Here is a 20,958-nt window from a genome sequence, read left to right as displayed (position 1 = left end):
AGGCAGTAAGTGTGCTGAGTCTGTGAGCCGTCCTGCGGGGAGTGGTGAGGAAGGGGCTTCTCCTCAGGGGTGGGGGCTGGGGCGGGAGGCCAGATGGCCAGGAGCTGGGATTCCGGGGGGAAAGGCCAGGGGAGCTCCTGAGACCAGAGGACGGGTGGAAAGAGAGAGAAGCAGTTTGCTGGAAGGATCCAAAGTCAAAAGGAGGCTGGTGGTGCCTTCGTCCGCTCACAGGCATGTCAGCCGGGCCAGCGTCTTCTCTGCACTTTATTTCTTTCCACTGTGTAATGTAGCTCTAGTTCTCTGTGTTCCTCTCCACCCTCCGCACCATCCCTGGCTGTGTCCTCCAGGAGAGGTTTCCACATCTCTGAGGACCAAGACACCATCAGTTGGTCTGAGCTCACTCCTTAGATAACTTAAGAAACTTAAAAAAAACCCCAAAAACCCCTCTCCTTTGACCCAGGTATTCCCCTTCTAGAAATCTATCTTAAGGACATGGAGATAGATCCAAATATATTTATTACGAGGATTTTCATATTGGCAGAAAAAGGGGAAGGGCACAGTTTAAGAGCCCAATGGGGCTTGAGATTATGTACACATGTGTGCAATGAAATATTATCAGGCCATTCAATTTTTACAAATGTTTCTATGACATGGGCAAATACAAAGAATGCAAAGTATTTAAAAAGCGGAGTACAAGGGCTTCCCTGGTGGCACAGTGGTTGAGAATCTGCCTGCTAATGCAGGGGACACAGGTTCGAGCCCTGGTCTGGGAAGATCCCACATGCCGCGGAACAACTAGGTCCGTGAGCCACAACTACTGAGCCTGCGCGTCTGGAGCCTGTGCTCCGCAACAAGAGAGGCCACGACTGTGAGAGGCCCGCGCACCGTGATGAAGAGTGACCCCCGCTTGCCACAAGTAGAGAAAGCCCTCACACAGAAACGAAGACCCAACACAGCCAAAAATAAAAATAAATAAATTAAAAGAAGGCTCAACATTAAAAAAAACAAACAAAAAAAAAAACGGAGTACAAAACTATTTACATTATGATCCAATTTGTGGAGAAAATATATAATATTTTATCTATGTATGTTAATTTTAAAAGACCAAAGAAAACAAGCAGTTACCAGTACTTATCTTTGGAAGGCAGGATTAAAAGTGATCTTAATTTCCTTCTTTCTACTTTTGTTACCACAATCAGAAAAAAAAAAACATGTAAAAATTAGTTAGATGTAAAAAAAAAAATTACAAGAAAATTGGGGAAGTTAGAGTGCTGACTGTTGATAGTCTTAAGGAATTATATGTTTGGGTGTGATGATACTGTTGTGGTTTTGTTTTTTTAAAGGGTCCTTAACTTTTAGAGATACTCACCAAAATGCTTGGGTAAAAGTTACAGATGTTTACAGATAAGATCTGGGATTTCCTTCATAATAAACCAGTGGAGCTGGTGGGGTGAAAGAGGAAACAGGATTGGCCAGAGGAGTTGTTAATTGTTTAAGGTAGGTGAAGGGTGTAATGATATTATTTCCTCTCCTTTTGTATAGGCTTTTATTTTCCATCATAAAAGGTTAAAAATTAGGGACTACTAGTTAACTGAAAAATCAAAGCCGTGAAGACCTGTCCTGAGAATTAGAGAACAGTCTTAGGGTTCCCCCACATCCATTTGTCAACAGCTTGACCCCAGGGGCGCTTGGGTTAAAAGAAGGCTATTTGGAGAAGTCCCATTTCTGAATCCCAGCTTGCTCACCTCCTCACAGTGCTATTCTGGGCAGGACCTCTCTGAGCTGGGGTTTCCTCCTGTGAAGAGTGGGGTTGGTCGTAGGAGATGCTCTGATGAGGGGAGGGGAAGGGCGGGACAGCACCCTGCCCTCCTCCCCCAAAAGTGCTCTCCCTGACTGCTCAGTGCCTGGGGGGAAGTAGACCCTGAGGGGGGACACCCAAGCGTCTATGTCTACGGTGCAAAGGGACAGCGAAGGTGTGGCCACCTTTTCAAGGCTGTTCTAAACAGAGCTCTTTAAACTTTTTTGATTGTGGACCCTATTAGGAAAAAAATTGTTTTAGTTTGTATCTCCATTCATTCAAAAATTATATACATGTACTGTTTTTCTGATACATATAAAACAAAAACAATTTTAAAGAAGTAAAAATGGAATAACCATTATTTTAAAATGTCTTGCTAATAGTTATCACTTCCTATTATCTCTAGCACACACTTTATATACTTTCTCAAGGCACAAAATACCCTTTTGCTGGGATTCATCATTACTGACAGTGGCTGGACGTCTGTGTTCCACATAGTTTTCTTTGTTTTGAATCATTTTGGCCAGTCACTCAGCCCTGACTCCATCCTTACTGATTTTCCCCCGATGCTGGTTGAGGCAGCAGGTGGTGAGAAGGGCAGCTTTGGCCTTTGTTGGCATCTGTGCTCTTCATTCTGGGATTTCCTTGCCCAGACAGTTGTTAAGCAACTGTCCATTTTGCGAGCTTTGCTTTGGTCCCGTGTACTCCACGTCGTGTGTAAACCCCTGTCTGCACTGGCTCCCAGTCTGCTGGAGTATGAGTGAGTGTGTATGTGCAGGACATCCGGAGCCCCGTGGTCACCTGCGGTGACTGGTGACCAGCTGGCTTGCAGGCCTGGTCCAGGCCCACCCGTGGTCAGTCTGTGTAGAAACAAAAGCTAAAGTTGCTTATTTATCTTGGATTAAAAATAAACAGAAACCGTGTAAGGGATGAGTACCCCGTTGGGAGACCCTGTTCTGAAAGGTCCCGGAGGGGCCGTGACTGCGTTGTCGTCTTGCTCGGGGTGGCTCGGCTTGTCGATCTCCTGGTCAGTCTCTAGAACCCCTTTTACCTGCAGACCCCTGTCTGTTTTGGCAAGTGGGCCCCAGTGTCTCCATTTCCATTTCTCTTTTCCATGCAGCTGTCCTCCTATCACTGTCTTTTTTTTTCTGCTTTACTCTGTTTTACCTTTTGTCTTGCCTTACATTTTCATTTCCTTCCTTTTAAAAACATAACCCGTTGGAGCTTCCCTGGTGGCGTAGTGGTTAAGAATCCGCCTGCCAACGCAGGGGACACGGGTTCGAGGCCTGGTCCGGGAAGATCCCACATGCCGCGGAGCAACTAAACCCGTGTGCCACAACTACTGAGCCTGTGCTCTAGAGCCCGCGAGCCACAACTACTGAGCCCACGCGCCTAGAGCCCGTGCTCCACAACGGGAGAGGCCACCGCAATGAGAGGCCTGTGCACCGCAGTGAGGAGTGACCGCCGCTCGCCGCAACTGGAGAGGGCTGGCGCGCAGCAGCGAGGACCCAATGCAGCCAAAAATAAATAAAAATAAAATAAATTTATCAAAACCAAACAAAAACATAACCCGCTATAATGCGGTATTTTCACTGGTGATATTCATTGGCTAGCTTGCCTGTCGGGCACCTGCTGTATATTGAGCCTCATCTGGACAAGGAGGCATGAGTCAAGAACCGCCCGGGTGAGTGTAAACCGGGACCCACACTGGGGAGGGCAATTGGGAGTTTTCTATCAAATTTGCCCTTTGACCTGTGACTCCACAACTATAAATGTATCTCACGTGGGTCAAAAATGGTGGACATACAGAGATTATCCTTACAGCATTGTTTGCAGTAGAAATAAACCTGGCAACAATAATGTGTTCATCAGCAGAAGGGAGAGGGTCAGATCCACATCCACACTGGTGCCCACAATCCAAGCTCTCCGGCCGCGGAGTGGGGAGCAGCTCTGCGCTCCGGTGACCTCTCTGAGGGCAACATGTGAGGTGCAGAAAAGTGTACCTTGTATTTTTAATTAAAATAAAAGTAATATATTTATTGTAGAAACTTTTAGAAAGGTGGAAAATGATTAAGAAATAAAAGTCAAAGTCACCCTCATCCTACCACCCCAAATGTTTTTGATGCGTTTTCTTCTAGTGAGTCAGCAGTGAACTGTATTGCTTCTCCCCCTTAAAATGAGACATCCTTCTTCTCTTTTCTGATTATAAATGTAAAAATTAAAAAGTAAAACATGTTGACTTTAAAATGCATCAAGCAAAAGCAAAAGAAACCAGTATTGCTCTTACTGTCCTGTTTTGTAACTTTCTGCTTTACACAAACAGTGAACCACCGTCTTTTAAAATAAATCTATATCTACATCAGCCTTCTTAGTGGCTGCAGTACTGTGTCATAAACCACACTGGGTGGACCCTCCTGGGCACACCTTGCACATGGCCTGGGCACTTTCTTTGTGCTAAGGTCTTTCCTAGAAGTGAAAGAAACGGAGTCCAAGGTCTTATACATTTTACATCTTGACGCATACTGCCAGGTCATGACGGAAAAATGTCGTTGTTCTCTCCAGTACTGCACTCTTTTAGTCACCACAGTCTTATATTTTAATTTATATTAAAATTAAGGACCTCCTCAGTGTTTTTTTTTTAATTAAAAAAATTAACAAAAATTTTCTCACTGTTCTTTTAAATTGCTTATTGATTAAACAACTTCCACCCGGCCCTCCCCAGTCCGGTCGGCCCTCTCTGCCCTGGATGCTCTGCAGTATTCTTTTTGCATGTAACTCTCCCACCCCCTTGGAGCTGAGTTGGGAGGGCTGTGCTCTGCCCCTCTGGTTCCTCTGTCACCCTGGCCCCTGGCTTCTTGCTGGGATGGGCCAAGGCTCTTCCTGCTGGCTGCGGTCAGGCTATTAATCATCAGCCTAATCCTGCCCTGGCCGGTGGAGGGCGGCGGAGGAGGGGGATTCCCAGGAAATCAGGGTGCCCGTTGTCTGCAAGTGCAGACCCATCACCCAAGGCTATGTCTTGGGCAATGGGTTTGCACTTGGCAGGTGGCTGCCTGGCCAGCTCCTCTCCCCATGGAGGGTGCCTGAGAGCTCAGGGCCAGTCTTGGAACCTGGGATGGCAGGAGGTGGGACCTGCCGGGAGGCCAGCGAGGGAGGCCAGAGAGAGAGGCCAGAGAGAGATGCCAAGGACACCATCTTGGGTGGCGGTAATCCCACGTCTGATCTGGGGCCCCTGGATCTTCCCCATGAGAAAAGGCAACTGGAGCTGGCGAGTAGGGCCTCTCGGAGCCCTTGTGGACTTTGAAACCCAGCACCTAGTAATGTGTTTTTCTTATGATCTTTGAGAGACTATAAAGGTTTTTTACGGGGCGGGGGGAGGGGGGAGGAGGACACAGCTGTTTGCTAAAATGGGCATTGTGGGCGGTGGAGGACTGGGCTTTCCAGGGCCCCTGGAGACCTCCCTGTATGTTTCTAGCAGAGTTTGGAGCATCTGCTGTGCACCGGGCGAGGGATGGGGGGCTCGTGGAGAGAAGTGAATCACGGTGCAGGCCAGGCTGAGCTGCATCCTGGTCCTGGTCCGCGGGGAGCTGGATGCCAGGCAGCCGACGGCACAGCCCGCGGCCTTCCAAGTGCTGGGAAAGGAAGAACTGGGGCGGGGCGGCGCGGGGGCAGTGAGTGCCAACGGGCTGGTGGAAGGGTAAAGAGGTTGTTGAGGGACTCAGGCAGGTCCTCCCTCTGCTTGCCCCCTCTTCCAGGTGGGAGAGGGCAGTGAAAGAGGCCCAGGCTTGCTGTCTGCATCTGCCGATCCCGCGGGGGTTTCTAGAGGCCTCGTGCAGCTTTCTGACCTGGACAAAGGCTGACAAGGGCGGAGAGGGCAAGCTTGCAGCCAGATGTGGCCCAGAGGTGACCTCAGGACAGCAATTTCAAGGTGCCTCCTTCCCTTCCCCACAGCCAGGTTGCCCCTTCCTAGCAGTGCTTGAATCTAGAAGGCTGAGGAAGCTCTAAGCCCTAGCAAAGCAGTGTGAGAGTATTTTTAAGAGTTTCTTTCTTTCTTATGTGTTTCTTTCTAATTATACCATTGTTATGGAAATTTTGGAATTTCTATTTAGGGAAGTATAAAAAAGAAAAAAGAAACCATACTGAAACCCCCATACTGTTAGGTTAAACCATATGAATTGAAATTGTCTTTTTTTTTTTTTTTTTGGTCAAAAATAGTGAAATATCAGCAATTTCATAGGGGGCAGCCAAATATAATCATTTTGCTACATTGTCTCAGCCTTCTTTTCTTTGAATAAGGACTGCCTTGGAAAACGTGGGATGCTCAGCTTTTGGAGTAGATGTATCATGTCAATTTTCATGTTTCATTTCTCACCCCACTGCTCCCCCCAAAATCCAATTATCCAGTTGAATGGATACTGATAATCAAATGAGGTAACTCGTTAAAATGAAATTCTATGTTAGATTTAAACTCCATACAATGAGAATCATAAATGTAAGTCCTGAGTTGATCCTCTTATTCTAAATGGTAAATCAGTTAATAGTAATTTCCGAATTACTGTTCAGAAGCTGCTTTTTTTTTTTTAAAGTCATCACCCCCCGTTGCTTTTTTTAAAAAATATTTATTTATTTACTTGGTTGCACCGGGTCTTAGTTGCAGCTCGCCAGCTCCTTAGTTGTGGCACATGGGCTCCTTAGTTGTGGCATGCAGACTCTTAGTTGTGGCATGCATGTGGGATCTAGTTCCCTGACCAGGGATCGAACCTGGGCCCCCTGCATTGGGAGCATGGAGGGTTTTTTTTTGTTTTCTTTTTTGTTTTTTCAGTACGCGGGCCTCTCACTGCTGCGGCCTCTCCCATTGCGGAACACAGTCTCCAGACGTGCAGGCTCAGCAGCCATGGCTCACGGGCCCAGCCGCTCCGCGGCATGTGGGATCTTCCCAGACCGGAGCATGAACCCGTGTCCCCTGCATCGGCAGGCGGACTCTCAACCGCTGCGCCACCAGGGAAGCCCAAGGGAGCATGGAGTTTTAACCACTGCGCCACCAGGGAAGTCCCTACAGAAACTTCTTGATTACTAAAATTCAGAATAATTCTTTGCCTAGTCTCCGTCCCTCTCCCCCTTCCCCCATTGGTTATGTTTCTTTTCCTAAGGCACATCCACATGAACTGTGTCATCCATTCCACAAATATTCATTGAACACCTACTGTGTGCTGCTTGCTGTTCTGAGTTTTGGGAACACAGATGACAGCCTCTGATATGATGGAGCTCTCAATCTAGTGGGAGAAGATGGTCCATAAAACGACAAACACAAGGAACAAGCATGTTCTATTTTTTTTTAAATTTATTTATTTTTGGCTGCGTTGGGTCTTCGTTGCTGTGCGCGGGCTTTCTCTAGTTGCGGTGAGCGGGGTCTACGCTTCATTGCGGTGCGTGGGCTTCTTCTCATTGCGGTGGCTTCTCTTGTTGCAGAGCACAGGCTCTAGGCGCGTGGGCTTCAATAGTTGTGGCTCGCGGGCTCTAGAGCGCAGGCTCAGTAGTTGTGGCACACGGGCTTAGCTGCTCCGTGGCATGTGGGATTTTCCCGGACCAGGGCTCGAACCTGTGTCCCCTGCATTGGCAGGCGGATTCTTAACCACTCCACCACCAGGGAAGCCCTCTATTGTTTATTGTAGGTGATAAACTAAAGACAGGGTTGCGGGGCTGGAGGAAGTGTTGCCGTACTCAGTGAGGCCCTCTGGGTAGGCCAAGGTGACGTTTGAGCAGTGAAGGAAGACCCGAAGCAGGCTGAGTTGGGCAGGTGTGTGGGGCAGGAGCAGGCCAGGCTGAGGGAGCAGCCTTAGGAGTTTGAGGAAGAGCCAGGAGGCTGAGTGGCACAAGTGTGAGAGAGCAGGGCAGCAGGAGGGCTTTGGGCGCCAGGCCGCTGCGAGGAGTATGCTGTCTACCTGGAGTGAGATGGAGCCACTGAAGGGTTTGGGGCACAGCATGAGGTGACGTTATAACTTCTCCTATAAGAGGGTCCCCCTTGCTGTGGTGTTGAGAGTAGACTCGGGTCCAGGATGAAGACTTGGGGTCTCACCCTCTGGGTGAGAGGAGGTACACGTGGCTCAGCACATGGCAGTAGCAGTGGAGGCTCCCAGAAGAGGTTGGATTCTGGGTGTCCGTTGCAGGCAGAGCCGATGGGATCCGCTGAGTGGGTTGGATGTAGAAGGGTAGAGAAACAGAGGAATCAGGGACTTCCCTGGCGGTCCAGCGGTTAGGACTCCACGCTTCCACTGCAGGGGGCCCGGGTTTGAACCCTGGTTGGGGAACTAAGATTCCGCATGCCACACAGCGTGGCCAGAGAAGAAAAGAAATAGAGGTGGCAAAGTTTATTCCCCTAGGGCCTCATACACTGGATGGATGGAGATTGGGGAGGTCTGGAGGAAGGGCAGGAGCTAGGTTTTGGCCAACTTAAGTTCAGGATGTTAGACATCCACGTGGAGCTAGCTGTCAGCGAGCAGCTGGCTGGATATGTGAGTCTAGAGAGCACAGGAGAGGGCTGGGTTGCTCATACTTATTTGAGACGCCTTGACTTATTTGTATTTAAAGTCCAGAGGCAAGGGACCAGGTGCAAGGACTGAGCCCTGGGACCCTCTCTTCTCAAGGAGAAGCAGCAGCCCTGAGGTCAGATGAACACCAGGAGAGCCGTGTCCTGGAAGCCAAGGAGAAGGGAGGATTTCTAGGGGGAGGGAGAGAGTTGGCCCCTTGTCAGAGACTGTGGCCTGGGCAGGTCATCTGAGACTGAAACCCCACCGTTGGAGGTCATTGGTGACCTTGGCAAGAGAAGTTCTCTGACCAGGAGGGGAGATGGTTCTGCTACGACCCAAGAATGGCCCCTCTGGGCAGATAAATTAGAAGGCGGCAGATATGGCCCAGGGTCCTGTGCCCGGGCCAGCAGAGGATGACTGACTGGCCCCCAGCCCAGCACCTTTGCATGGGACCCAACTGGCCAGCCACAGTCAGTGCAGTGTTCCAAGCTCTTAGCCTGCAGAGCAGGGCTGGCGGTGGGCCATGCCCCAGGTTGCCTTACCTACAGGGTACCTGTCTGCAAGGTGCTGCCACTAGAGGGCGCCCACACCCACCAGTGGATTCCACAAACCAAGGTGCCCCAGAGAGGAGCAGGGAGGGGGCTGAGAGGGGCTCAAGGAATCTGCTCGTTTCATCCACAGGAGGGGCATTTCGGTCCTTCAGAGAAGCCACCCACCTTTCCCTGTGAGGCCCAGTGTGACCCGTGACTGTTTTGTGGGTCAGGACTTGTTCTGAGTCTGTGGGTTAATCAGAGGGTTCAGTGGGGACGGGGACGTTTTCTCAGATTACTGGAGCTGTGTCTTCTCTGCAGGCGCTCTGACTTCTGGGCTGTGAGCAAAGACCTGTGGACTGAGCCACACCCACCCTGTTCTCCGGGGCTCAGTCTGCGGCAGGTTAGGCATGGAGGGTCCTTGCTCACCCCCTCTCACCAGTTTCCCTTTGTTCGCTTTAATTTTGTTTCCCCCCCTTCATTTTTTCTCAATTAAAAAAAAAAAACCCGTAGAAGTAAAACATGCCTAGCAAGTAGAACGATATAGAAGGGTATAAAGTAAGGGATAACACGGCCCCGCCCTCAAACTCCACATATCCCCGAAGGTGGCCATGGTTATCTCCTCCAGACACTAACAGGGTAGTTTACACCTCACCGGCCCTCGCAGGCAGATGGCAGCACGCACTCTGTCCGGTTATAGCCTCTCCAGGGCTTCCTTCCACAATGTGGTTCATCCGGCTGTGCCGCGTTCTCCCCAGAACAGCAGTGGCTCCTGTTAAGGACTGCTGCTCCATTGCTCTCGAGGTTTGAGGTTGTTAAAAAGAATGTTCTGATGAACCCCTTTGCTTGTTCTGTCTTTCTACGTTTTGAAAATTACATCCGTAGAGTAAGTTCCGACCCGTGGAATTTCCAAGTCCAAGCTTAGGGACCCTGAATTCTGAGACATGCCGCCAACTGGGCCTCCTGAAATGTGTGCCTGTTTACCTGCCCACCCACCAGAGTGCCTGTGGGGGCCTGCGTGTCTCCCCAGCACTGGGCGCTCCCAGCTTATTAGGGTGTGCCGTCTGGAAGCAGCAAAAGCTCCCTTGCTCTAATTCTGGTTCCCGCCTGATGCCACAGCTTAACTGGCTGCTCCAGGCCCCTCAGAGCATCCTTTCTGTCTCCAGAGAGCGCTCCTGCATGGGCAGCACTGACAGGTGAAGAGGCCGGGGGGCCGGACACCGGGGTTCTGGCCCTGACTGCCTGCTGCCTGCTGAGGACCTTGGCCAAGCTCTGGGTCTTGCCGGCTCAGCTCTGAAGACACTGGAAAGTTTTAATCGAGCCCATGGTTCTTCCTGGCAAAGCGCTGAAAGGTTTTTGACCATGACTGGAAATAAGGATACCACAGCGACCGGCACCTTGTGCAAAAGTTTCGCACACAAAAAACCAACCACACAGGGCTTCCCTAGTGGCGCAGTGGTTACGAACCCGCCTGCCAATGCAGGGGACACGGGTTCGAGCCCTTGTCCAGGAAGATCCCACATGCCGCGGAGCAACTAACCCGTGCGCCACAACTACTGAGCCTGCGCTGTAGAGCCCGCGAGCCACAACTACTGAGCCCGCGTGCCACAACTACTGAAGCCCGTGCACCTAGAGCCCGTGCTCCACAACAAGAGAAGCCACCGCAATGAGAAGCCCACGCACCGCAACGAAGAGTAGCCCCCGCTCACCGCAACTAGAGAAAGCCCACGCACAGCAACAAAGACCCAATGCAACCAAAATAAATAAAAAATAAATAAATTAAAACAAAACAAAACAAACAAAAAAAAACCAACCACACAAACAAAAAAAGTACTTCCCCCCATGTGGTGTACTCTGCGATTTTTCACTTTATTTTTAAAGATGCTGGTCCCGAGAACTGGCATGTCTCTGTTCTCCCTCAGAGGCCCCTAGGAGTTACGGGGATGCATCCTGGGGCTGGGATTCCCCGAGGCCTTAGAGACCTGGAGAACATCCTCTGCGCACCGTGCGCTAGAGTCAGGGCTGAGACTGGGTCACGCAGGGGAAGCTGACTTGACCTTCACAGCTCTCCGGGCCTTCCCCCCTTAGGCTGCTCTAGACCCGTGTCCCCGTGTGTGGGTCACACAGTCCCGTTCAACCCAGAGTGGGGGCCGGGTCCTTTTTGGCTGTCACCCTGTCATTGTCACGCGCTGGGGCGAGGGGCACGAGAGCAGTGTGGGACCCCAAAGGAGGGCCTGGGAAGCCCTGCCGCCCCACAGAGCTCCTGTGGAGGGTCCTTCCTCCCCATCCTCTGCCTCCTAACTTTCTTTCTTGCCTCCAAGGGTGGCCCTCCTCTAATTATAGTACCTGCCTGGCCTAATTATAGCCTGGGCTAATTTGTTAATGGCTTTGGGTACTGAGAGCCCTTGCCTTGGGCAGGATCACGGCCCCTGGGTACACGCAGGGAAGTTTTGCCAGGGAGCACTGGATGAAGGGACGTGAGTGGCCTTTGAGGCCCATGGGGGGGCGGCGTGGGCCCCCTGGGGAGCCCCATGTCCAGCTGGTGCACGCAGGGCTCTGACCAATGCTGCCTCTGTCCACGAGTTATCAGGGTGGGTCTCTCCCCTTTCCAGGGGTCCCAGGAGCCCCTGGTGCGCGGCACCAGGCAGGGCCTTGCCATTTTCATTCTATTTAAACAAATGGTCCTTAATTAAATGCCTTTAAATTGAAAAATACTTTGGTTTTCCTCTCCATGAAAGCAATGTCTGTTTGCAATAGAAGCTTCAGGAAATGCACAAAAGGGAAAAAAGGCCGTTCATGACCCCACCCCAGTGACTTATGACCCCAAATGTGTTAACTTTTGGTCGAGGAGTCTCATGACTGGTCCCTCTGCTCTTGTTTGACTCATTATATTGTCCCCGCAGGGAAGTCCCACCTGGCCATCGTGCAGAAGGTGAACAACGAGGGCGAAGGTGACCCCTTCTACGAGGTGCTGGGCCTGGTCACCCTGGAGGACGTCATTGAGGAGATCATCAAGTCCGAGATCCTGGACGAGTCTGATATGTACAGTGAGTCCCCTTCCCACCCTGCCCTGCTCTGCTCTGCTCAGACTGGCACCTGCTGTCCCCAGGCGGGAAGGCCGCCGTGGGGACGGGAGGCTGGGCGCCAACCAGGGCTGCTCGGAGCGTCCTCAGGAGCCGCCTTTCCTCCTCCCAGCATTTGTGTCTCAGCGCAGACACTGCTGCTTCTGCTTCTGGTGGAAGAAGGGCCCGTGGAGCTGGGAGTCGGCGGGTGGGTACCAGTCTGTTTCCCGGTCCTTGGGGGATGCTGTTCTCAGTTCCAGATTCCTTCTCTTGCAGCTGACAACCGAAGCCGGAAACGGGTATCTGAGAAGAACAAGCGTGACTTCTCAGCCTTCAAGGATGCTGACAATGAACTCAAGGTGAAAATTTCTCCTCAGCTACTTCTGGCTGCTCATCGCTTCCTGTCCACGGGTAAGAGCATGAGGAGGGCCTTCGGGTGTCGGTGGGATACAGCCCCGGAGGGAGACGTACTGGGCCTCTGGTTACTCCTCCCCAGGGGACAAGGGCTACAGCAGATGAAGGGCCTGGGGCACGCGCACCTGCCTCTGGAAGGGGGCGAGGTGTTTTCCTTCCATCCCCACCGAAGATCCCTGTGGTTTGTTTTCCCCGTTAATGGGCTGCTGCTACAAACTTCCAGGAACCATCCGGCTTTGTTTTGGCTGTTTTGTGCTGGGAGGACCTGAGGTGGGCACCGGGCTCCCCGTTGAGGAGGGAGAAGGAGGCCCTTCCATGTGCCCCCTCCCCCTGGGTACAGCCCACAGCCCTGCATGCTCATCCTCTCTGAGCGTCTGGATCCAGCTCCCTTATCTCTCTGCCTCCCCTCCGCCTGCATCTGCTGGGCCCCTCGGGACCTGACTTCTAGGTCAATGACTTTTCTCTCTTCTCACCCCTGACTCAAAGCTCCCTTGGAGACCCGGGTGATTGATTAGGAAAACGCCCGCCTGCTCTGTCCTCTCCCCTCAGTCTGACTTCCTTCCCAGCCCTCACTTGCTAAAGCTGTGATCCTTCCCTCTCCTGTGCTTTTCCTGCCGGGCTATTGATGACATGGATACTGACAGTCGTGATAGTCACGTTTATTAGGCACTTCGCATGTGGCAAGCGTGTGTCTAAGTGTCCTATGTCTTTTATCCCATTTCACCAAACAGCGACCCCATGAAGTTTTAAATCCCTATTTTACAGATGAGGAAACTGAGGCACGGGTGAAGGAGTTTGCCTGAGGTCATGTTTTATTAGTGCAGGAGCCACTGTCCAGGCCCAACCAGTGACAGACCTGCATGTACTGAGGCCGGAGCCAAGGTCATGCCCTCCGGGGAGGCAGGGCCAGGCAGTGAGGAGCCGTCCAGCACAGCAGTGACCATGTTCCAGGCACTGCCCCGCCCAGCCTGGCCTCATGTGAATTCCTCCTCTCTCCTCCTCCAGAGGTTCCCCAGTTCAGCCCCTCTCTGATATCGGAGAAGATCCTGCTGCGGCTGCTCAAGTACCCAGACGTCATTCAGGAGCTCAAGTTCGACGAGCACAACAAGTACTACGTCCGCCATTACCTGTACACCCGCAACAAGCCGGCTGACTACTTTATCCTCGTCCTGCAGGTGCGCCTGCCCCGCCCTGGCCTCCGTGCCCGAGCCGCCCTCTCACCTGCTTTCCTGCCCTTGAGCCTCTGCTCCCCGTTGCCGGTCCTCCGCCTGCAAGGCCACCGTTGAGCCCCTGGGTCTCCAGGGCTCTGGAACTAGCTCCTCCACGGGGCCCACAGCCCTGTTCACTCCTCGCGTCTCCCTCATGCCTCAGGCTTTTTCTTCCCAGGCGTTTTTTCCTTCTCAACTCTGTTTGTAACCCTGACCCGTGTTCTTTCAGGGGAAGGTGGAGGTGGAGGCCGGGAAGGAGAACATGAAGTTTGAGACGGGCGCCTTCTCCTACTACGGGACCATGGCCCTGTCCTCGTCCCCCTCTGGTGAGTCTCTGGGCCATGTCTGGGCCGCCCTCCAGCACTCCTGGAGGGGGAGAGACTCGGACTGGCCCCCCAGAACCTAGGGCCTCCTAGAAGGATCATAACCCAGGTGGCTCGGGGGAGAGGAGGCCAGCGAAGGCCAGAGCTGCCAGGGCCTCGAGGAAGTGGCCTGGAAGAGCAGTGACTCACCCCTTGGGACCGGGTTCCGAGAGTGGAGGGAAGAGATGAGGGGATTCTGACGAAAGCCCGGAGGGAGCTGAGAGTGTGTTCTGAGGTGGTGAGACCAGCCCACCAGGAGGCGAGGAAGAGCGTGGATATGAGTCAGGGAGCCGCAGGAAGTTGACGGCATTTGCTTGCCATATGAAGCAGGAGGCCTGTCCTGAGCAGGCGGTCCTGTGACAGCAGAGTGGGCCGACTGGGCAAGCAGGCCACAGTGGCCCTCCTTAGCCGTGACGGCGGGAGGCCAGTTGAGAGGGAGGCAGGTGGAGGGAGGCTGCGGGGCCTCACTTGTGAAGACTGGGCCAGGGGAGCCAGGGTGGGGGAAGGGGGCCCATGGCTCCCGTGTTTGGAGGCCAGGCCAGGGCCTGGTTTTCGGCCGCGCAGTTTGCAGATGGCTTCGGCTTTTCAGGGGGCTGAGCCACTGCCTTTTGGTTAAGGGGCCGTTCTGATGGAATAAAGGGACCTGGGGGCAAAGAAAGGACTGGACAGCCTCTGAGAAGGGCCACTGGCCACCCCGGCGCCCTCTGCTTCTCCAGTCCTGGGTGGCTCAGGCTCCCCTTGCTGGAGGGGGTGCCCGGCAGACAAGGCCCGAGTCTCGCCCGGCTCAGCTCCTCGCCAGTTGTGTGACCCCTCCGGCCCCAGGTTGCTGCGGGCTGGACAGTGAAAGTCTGCTTTGGTGCCGGGGACAGGCACATGGTGAGGGGGCTGCTGCAGCTCCTGGGGAGCCTCGATGTTGTGCCTGTTACTGTCCTTTGACAAAGAGGACCCCCATGTGGGGGGCTGGGCACCCGTGCATACTGACACAGCTCAGCTCCTCCACCAGCGTGAACAGGCTCCTGGGGGAGGGGAGTGGGAAACAAGGCTGCAGAGCTGGGTTTTGGAACAGGTGGCCCCTGCCCAGGTGCCTCAGGCCTGGGGAGGACTTCTCTGCCCCTCCTGAGAGCACCTCTTGCGGTCCAGCTTGGGGAAATCTTGTGCAGCAGGGCACACAGTCACAGGACGTCCCTCCAAGCACCCTTTCTCTGCAGCCATGCCTCAGAGCCTGGTTAGGGTCCTGGGCTCTGTCTTTTGATGTGGAGGCCCCAGGTTCCCACTTGCAGTGGCTGGAAGGGAGGGGAGATGACTTCCGGGGGCTCTGGGCACACTCCACCAGCTTCTGCCCTTCTCTGATCAGGGCTCTGGTCAGCTCTGAGCACCCTCCCCGTCAGGGCCGGGTCCCCTTTATTGTTGTGCCCCCTCTCTGCTCGAGGGAACCTGGCCCCCAGCAAGTCTGCTTCTCCATCCTGTTCCTGTGGCTCCACGCCCACCCCACCCATCACTGACCTTTTCCTCTTTTGCTCCAGTGCCTTCCACCCTGGTCAGGTGTCCGCCTGGCAAGCGGAACTCCCTGCTCTCCCGGCTCTCAGGTAACATGGCATGGCTGGAGAATTTGCACTGCCACCTGCCGCCTGAGCCCTCACACTGCAGCTGCATTAACCGCTCCCAGCAGGCACTGGGGGCCCCGCCCCTTGCCCAGCACCTGTGCCATCCCACCTGTTCACACTTGTGGACCAGCCTGACCAGTGCTAGCTGTGCTTGGCCTGGGGCCCAATTACTATGTGCCCTTGCCCAGGTCCTGGAAGGGTTTCCCCAGAGGTCCTTCAGTCTTTGAGAAGAGACAAAAACGCCTGCAGGTGACAGGCTGGGAGTGGAGGGTGGCTCCCGGCCAGGCCAAGTGAGACCAGCTGCTTGGGGCCACTCACAGGCCTCAGTAGGATGACTTGTCACCCCATCAGCTTTCTCTAAAAAACTTTCCAGCTTTCCTCACAGGCTTTGGTTTTCATTCTTTGGCTGCTGGTTCCACCTGCCAGGGGGAGGCAGCAGCTGGGTGGTTAGAAGTGTGGCCGCAGTCATACTGCCCTGGTTGAATGGGGTCTCCGTAGACACCAGCTAAATGATTCCGGGAGCTGACTTACCTTTTCTAAGTCTTGGTTTCCTCCTGTGAAATGGGAGCAATACATGTGCCCACTTCTTAGAATTGTTGGCAGCAGTGAGAGAATTGATATAAAATGTTTAGTTAGAGCTCAGTTACTGTTTGTTTTTTCTCTGTTACAACCAAAATGTGACATTCCAATCAGAAAGTGTTTAGGAAAATTCCAAAAGCCACAGAAACATGCTGTTTCTGGCCTTTGATATGTCACACTCCCAAGCCTTGTCCCAGGGTCGGTGGGAAATGTGTTGGCCCCAGAATCACTCAGTTCGAGGGATTCCTATCCCATGTATACTGCGGTGGCAGAGGTCCTGATGTCAGGATTCTGGCCTGGGCTGCTGAGCCCGGAGGAGAAGAGCATTACGAGTGTCTTTGAGCTCTGGTCTCAGTGCATAACTTAGAGAAGGTCCCTGGGTCCCAGCAGTGCTAAAAACTTATCACTTCAGTCAACTGTTTCCCCTATTATGCTTGTACAGCTGGAGTTTTTTCCATCTTAAATGTACAAAAACACACTTTTTAAAATTGATCCTCTTTAAAAAAAAAAAGTAAAAAGGTGATTTAGAAGTCACTTGTCCCGTTCAAACACAGCCAACTTTTGGCAGTGATGGGAAGTACAAAGCAATTAATGGTCTTTGAGCAGGGGGCTGTCTGATGAGAACAGAATGGGCCATGTCAGCCCTCACTGGCCAACCCCTCAGCCTCACTCTCCTCTTCTGCTCTTGCTTCTGTCTCATAGATGGCCGGGAGTTGATGCACACATGGTTTGAATCCTGATGTCTTTACCTAATATGGGAACCGAGACACTTTTCCATAAGCTTTCTAGTTAGAGCTACACAGAGTTTCACCAAGCAGGTGTGCCTTCATTTGGTTTTTTTCCCCCTTATGCATATTCATGGGGGTCTATATTCTAAGTATAACAGCATGATGTAAACCTCTTTACGGAAAAACTTCTTCTGTATTTATGTCCTTAGAATATTCTTCCAGAAAGGGACTTACCAAGTCAAACCCCCTGTTTTTTTGTTTTGTTTTGTTTTAATCATAAAATTAACACAGCTTATTTAGAAAATTGGGAAGGTGGAAAAAAATCTTAAGAAAATTAAGAAGCATCCTAATTTCATTATTCAGAAACAAACACTTCATATTTTGTTAGATTTCTAGACCTCTGTTTTTAATAGGCCATGTGACTAATTTCTGTTGGTTTAAATTCAGTTCCTGTTCCTGGAGTGTTAATAAGCATTAATTAAAAGCATTCTATCATTCAAATAATTAATGTCAAATATTAAGCAATATCCCTAGTGTTTCTGGTCTTTGCTAGAACTTAATCAGAGGTGTTGCTTAAGTTAGAATGAGTGATACGTGCACATGGTCCTCTAGTGGTTGTATATCACCTAATCATAGACTATCCAGACTGTATTTTCCTGGTTTTATGAATGAAACTCAAACGTAGAGTATTACTCAATTCAGTTGCACTTGGTTCAGCCACCCAGATTCAATGGTTGCTCTTTTCACTGGTCTGTTTGTTAGAATAGCTGACTCAGTAGTTAGTAACTTACTAGTTAACTAAGCAAATCAGCTTAGTCCACGTCCTGTTCATTTAAAACAAGCCAGTACGCCTCCACAGTTAACTTCTTGGTGCATTTCATTGTTTTCTGAGTGTTCCCTAAAATAAGAGCTAATGATGTACAATAATGTGTGTGCCCTTCCTTTTCCAAAATAAGGAGCTGGTTCCTTCCTGGTTGGAGGTTGAGCCATTCCCCTTGCCTGGTTTCAGTCGACCGAATGGAGGCCTGTGCTTCCCCTAGTGGCGGGAAGAGGCACTGCCACCGCTACCCCAGGCTCTGCCTCATGGGAGGGGGACTGAGACCCAGCCCCCAGACACCCCAGAGTGGGAAGCCTGGAGCTCTGGGGCCTCTAGGTTCCTCTGAGAGGAACCTGCTGCACCCCACCCCCCTGCCAGACTGGCTGGGCTCAGCAGACACAGGGCAGGACTGTTCCATACACAACAGGTTACGTGTAGAGCACACTTTTGAGCTCTTACGAGCATTTTGAGATGTGAGCAGGGTGTCATGTTGGGGGGTGTATGACGTGTGGTGAGAGAGTGCAAACTGTAGGTTCTTCCTTTGCATATAATTTAAAAGTATGCAGTTTGGGCTTCCCTGGTGGCGCAGTGGTTGAGAGTCCGCCTGCTGACGCAGGGGACACGGGTTTGTGCCCCGGTCCGGGAGGATCCCACATGCCGCGGAGCGGCTGGGCCCGTGAGCCATGGCCGTTGGGCCTGCGCGTTCGGAGCCTGTGCTCCGCAACGGGAGAGGCCACAACAGTGAGAGGCCCACGTACCGCAAAAAAAAAAAATGTATGCTGTTTATGTCCCTTGACAGAAGCTGTCATCGAGACAGGGACAGTGGCTCCTCTGCCATGCTGGGGTCATCATTGTGTCACCCTTGCCTGACCAGCTGTTGGGGAAATGAGGGGTTTTGTAGCCATAAACTTTCTGTGTCTCTGGTTTTTGTTTTCTGTTTTGTTCATCTGTTTGGGTAGACTTTTTAATTCTTACTGCACCACAGTCCTAAACAAACTAGCTCATTGGCATTGATGAGGTCAGACCTTCTGCAGGCAGAGCTTCCGTTCGTTTGTGCCCGAGAGCCACTTCCCACTGCCGGTGGGGGCACTACTGCCCGGGTGTCCGTGGACAAGGTTGGACGGGAGGCTGTGAGGGGCACCAGGCTGGCCCCCGGCCTGACAGCCTCTCTCCCTCCACAGACCGCTCCCCACCCCACCCCGCACCCCTCAGCCGCTCGGCCTCCCTCAGCTACCCGGACCGCTCAGAAACGGCGTCGAGCACGGCCCCCTTGGCAGGCAGCAGCCAGTTCGGCAGCTCAATCCTCGGCCAGTACACCTCCGACTTCAGCGTCCGGGCGCTCATGGACCTCCAGTACATCAAGGTGAGCGCTCCCCATGGCCCTCTTCCCAGGCAGCACCATCCTCCTCATCCTGGGCGTCTGGATCACTCTGTGTCTCACCGGCAGCTTCTTTCTTTGATCCACCACACCCAGCACGGAGGGCCCCGGATGCATGTCCCTCCTGCTCTAGCTCCTCACTCCTTGGTCACCCCCCCCTCCGCTCCGCCCCCTGGGTCACGCCCTCTCTCCTGGACTCGCAGCCTCCCTCCTGGCTGCCCGTTTCTCCGGGTCTCCTGTAGGGTTGGCCCCCCCGGCCCTGCTGTCGGTGAACCAGGCCGTCCCGCTTCCCCCTGCAGATCACCCGGCAACAGTACCAGAATGGGCTGCTGGCCTCACGCATGGAGAACTGCCCCCAGTTCCCCCCGGATGGGTGCACCATCTGTACCGAGAACTTGACCGACAAGTCCGAGCTGCCCCTGGTGGACGAGACCACGACTCTCCTGAACGAGCGCAACTCCTTGCTGCACAGAGCCTCCCTCGAGGGTGCCATCTGACGGGAGGGCCCGGGGTCCCCCGCCAGCCCCGCGGGGGCCTCCCCAGTGGGCCCACACGAAGACAGGGAGCCTGTTAGGCCGGAAGGGGTACAGATAGCCTGTCTGACTGAGCAGCCAGATGGCCCCCGACCCGAGGGGGATCTGGCCTCCGACAGGGACCTCTGAACAGCTCCGAGCTGGCGGCTGCCCACCCTGGACTGTGGGGCAATGGGCCGGCGACCAGGAGCACTTCTAAACTAGGCTCATCTCACCTCTTTTTAATACCATATGGGGAAGGGAAGACAGGGTTAAGGAACTTTATTTAAAAACAATTTTTTTTTTTTTCCACAAAAACTTTAAAAGGGGTAGGGTTTCTCACCCCGGGAAGCGATAGCCATAATCTGCTCGCAGCCGGGACTTTTTGGCTATGTCCCTGACTCAGGAAGCCTCCTCTTTCTGCTTCTCCTCCGCCTCCTCCAGAGATGGCATCCCACGGGCCTGCTGGAGGAAGGTTTTCCCTTGGGAGGGAAGAAAGTTCTTCCCAGGAAGCAAAGAACCAAATAGTGCTGAGAACAATTGCCCGGACACGCGCTGAGGCTCGCCTGGTGTCACCGAGGCCGAGGGATTCTGGGAACCGTGATCAGGGACGTGACACTCGCAACTGCGGAGAGGAGCACTCCTCCTCCTGGTAATCGCTGGACCCAGGAATCTCCTAGAACTCTGCTGATGGGCTCTCCTGGTGAGTTGGGCTCCGTTGAGGACTCTCGCCCCGTCCCTCATATCTGCCCCTCTGGACAACTCTCCCCTTGTAATGGGGCTGAGTTCAAGTGTTAGGCAGGGTCTCACACCTTTAAGATTGCTAACCCCTGCTCCCCAGGCCCTGACCTCACTTTCACCAAAGGTTTTCCCCAGGCTGGGGGAGCGACTGCGTTAGAGGGGACTTGTCTGCGATGCTCCTTTCGGGGCCAGGAGGGAACCTGGTCATGGGCATCTACGTCGTTAGCAATTCGTTCCATCCCCCTTCCCACCCCACAGAGAAAGTCAGGTCTCAGTCACTGACCCACCAAGCCCTTCTTTCCGGACTCCCGGTTTCTAATCCAAAACCCCAGTGCCTCTTAGAGACTGAGGACAAGAGGACGTTGTAGGAAGCCAACCTAAGCAGGTCCTTCATGCCCTTTCCTCTGTGGCTGAGGCTCACCTGGCTTTGTTCACGCACTTACAGATCTAACTAAAAGGCACATAGCTGGCAGCCCCGTCTTCCCCACGTGTGTGTTATCCTAGTGTGAGATGTCGTCCTGGCCTTTGCTGAAGCTCATGGTCCTGGGCGCTCAGAGCCCCAGCCCCACGCGCAGTCCTGCCCCAGCACCTTTTCCCTGTGCTGCAGGCTTCCCGCCATCGGGGAGGCTGTAGGACCAAGGTCCAAGGTGGCCCTTTGGTTGGGTGGAACAGTTGCTGGGGGGGTGGGGGGGCCCAAGATC

General features: G+C 53.0%; 1 protein-coding gene across 1 annotated transcript in view; it reads left to right on the top strand.

Annotated features, from left to right (window-relative positions):
- The window catches only part of CNNM4 (cyclin and CBS domain divalent metal cation transport mediator 4), a 34,461-nt gene extending 14,861 nt beyond the window's left edge, over positions 1-19,600 (top strand). Inside the window, exons 2-7 of the mRNA XM_060027315.1 lie at positions 11,756-11,899; positions 12,191-12,325; positions 13,334-13,503; positions 13,766-13,862; positions 18,808-18,989; positions 19,304-19,600. Coding sequence (XP_059883298.1) covers positions 11,756-11,899; positions 12,191-12,325; positions 13,334-13,503; positions 13,766-13,862; positions 18,808-18,989; positions 19,304-19,501 — 926 coding nt within the window. The 3' untranslated portion in view covers positions 19,502-19,600. The remainder of the gene's footprint in view (positions 1-11,755; positions 11,900-12,190; positions 12,326-13,333; positions 13,504-13,765; positions 13,863-18,807; positions 18,990-19,303) is intronic.
- The last annotated feature ends 1,358 nt before the right edge of the window (positions 19,601-20,958 follow it).

This window comes from Delphinus delphis, chromosome 12 (genome assembly GCF_949987515.2).
Source record: "Delphinus delphis chromosome 12, mDelDel1.2, whole genome shotgun sequence".
In the NCBI taxonomy this organism is placed as follows: domain Eukaryota; kingdom Metazoa; phylum Chordata; class Mammalia; order Artiodactyla; family Delphinidae; genus Delphinus; species Delphinus delphis.
This window is presented reverse-complemented; position numbering and strand designations above follow the sequence as displayed.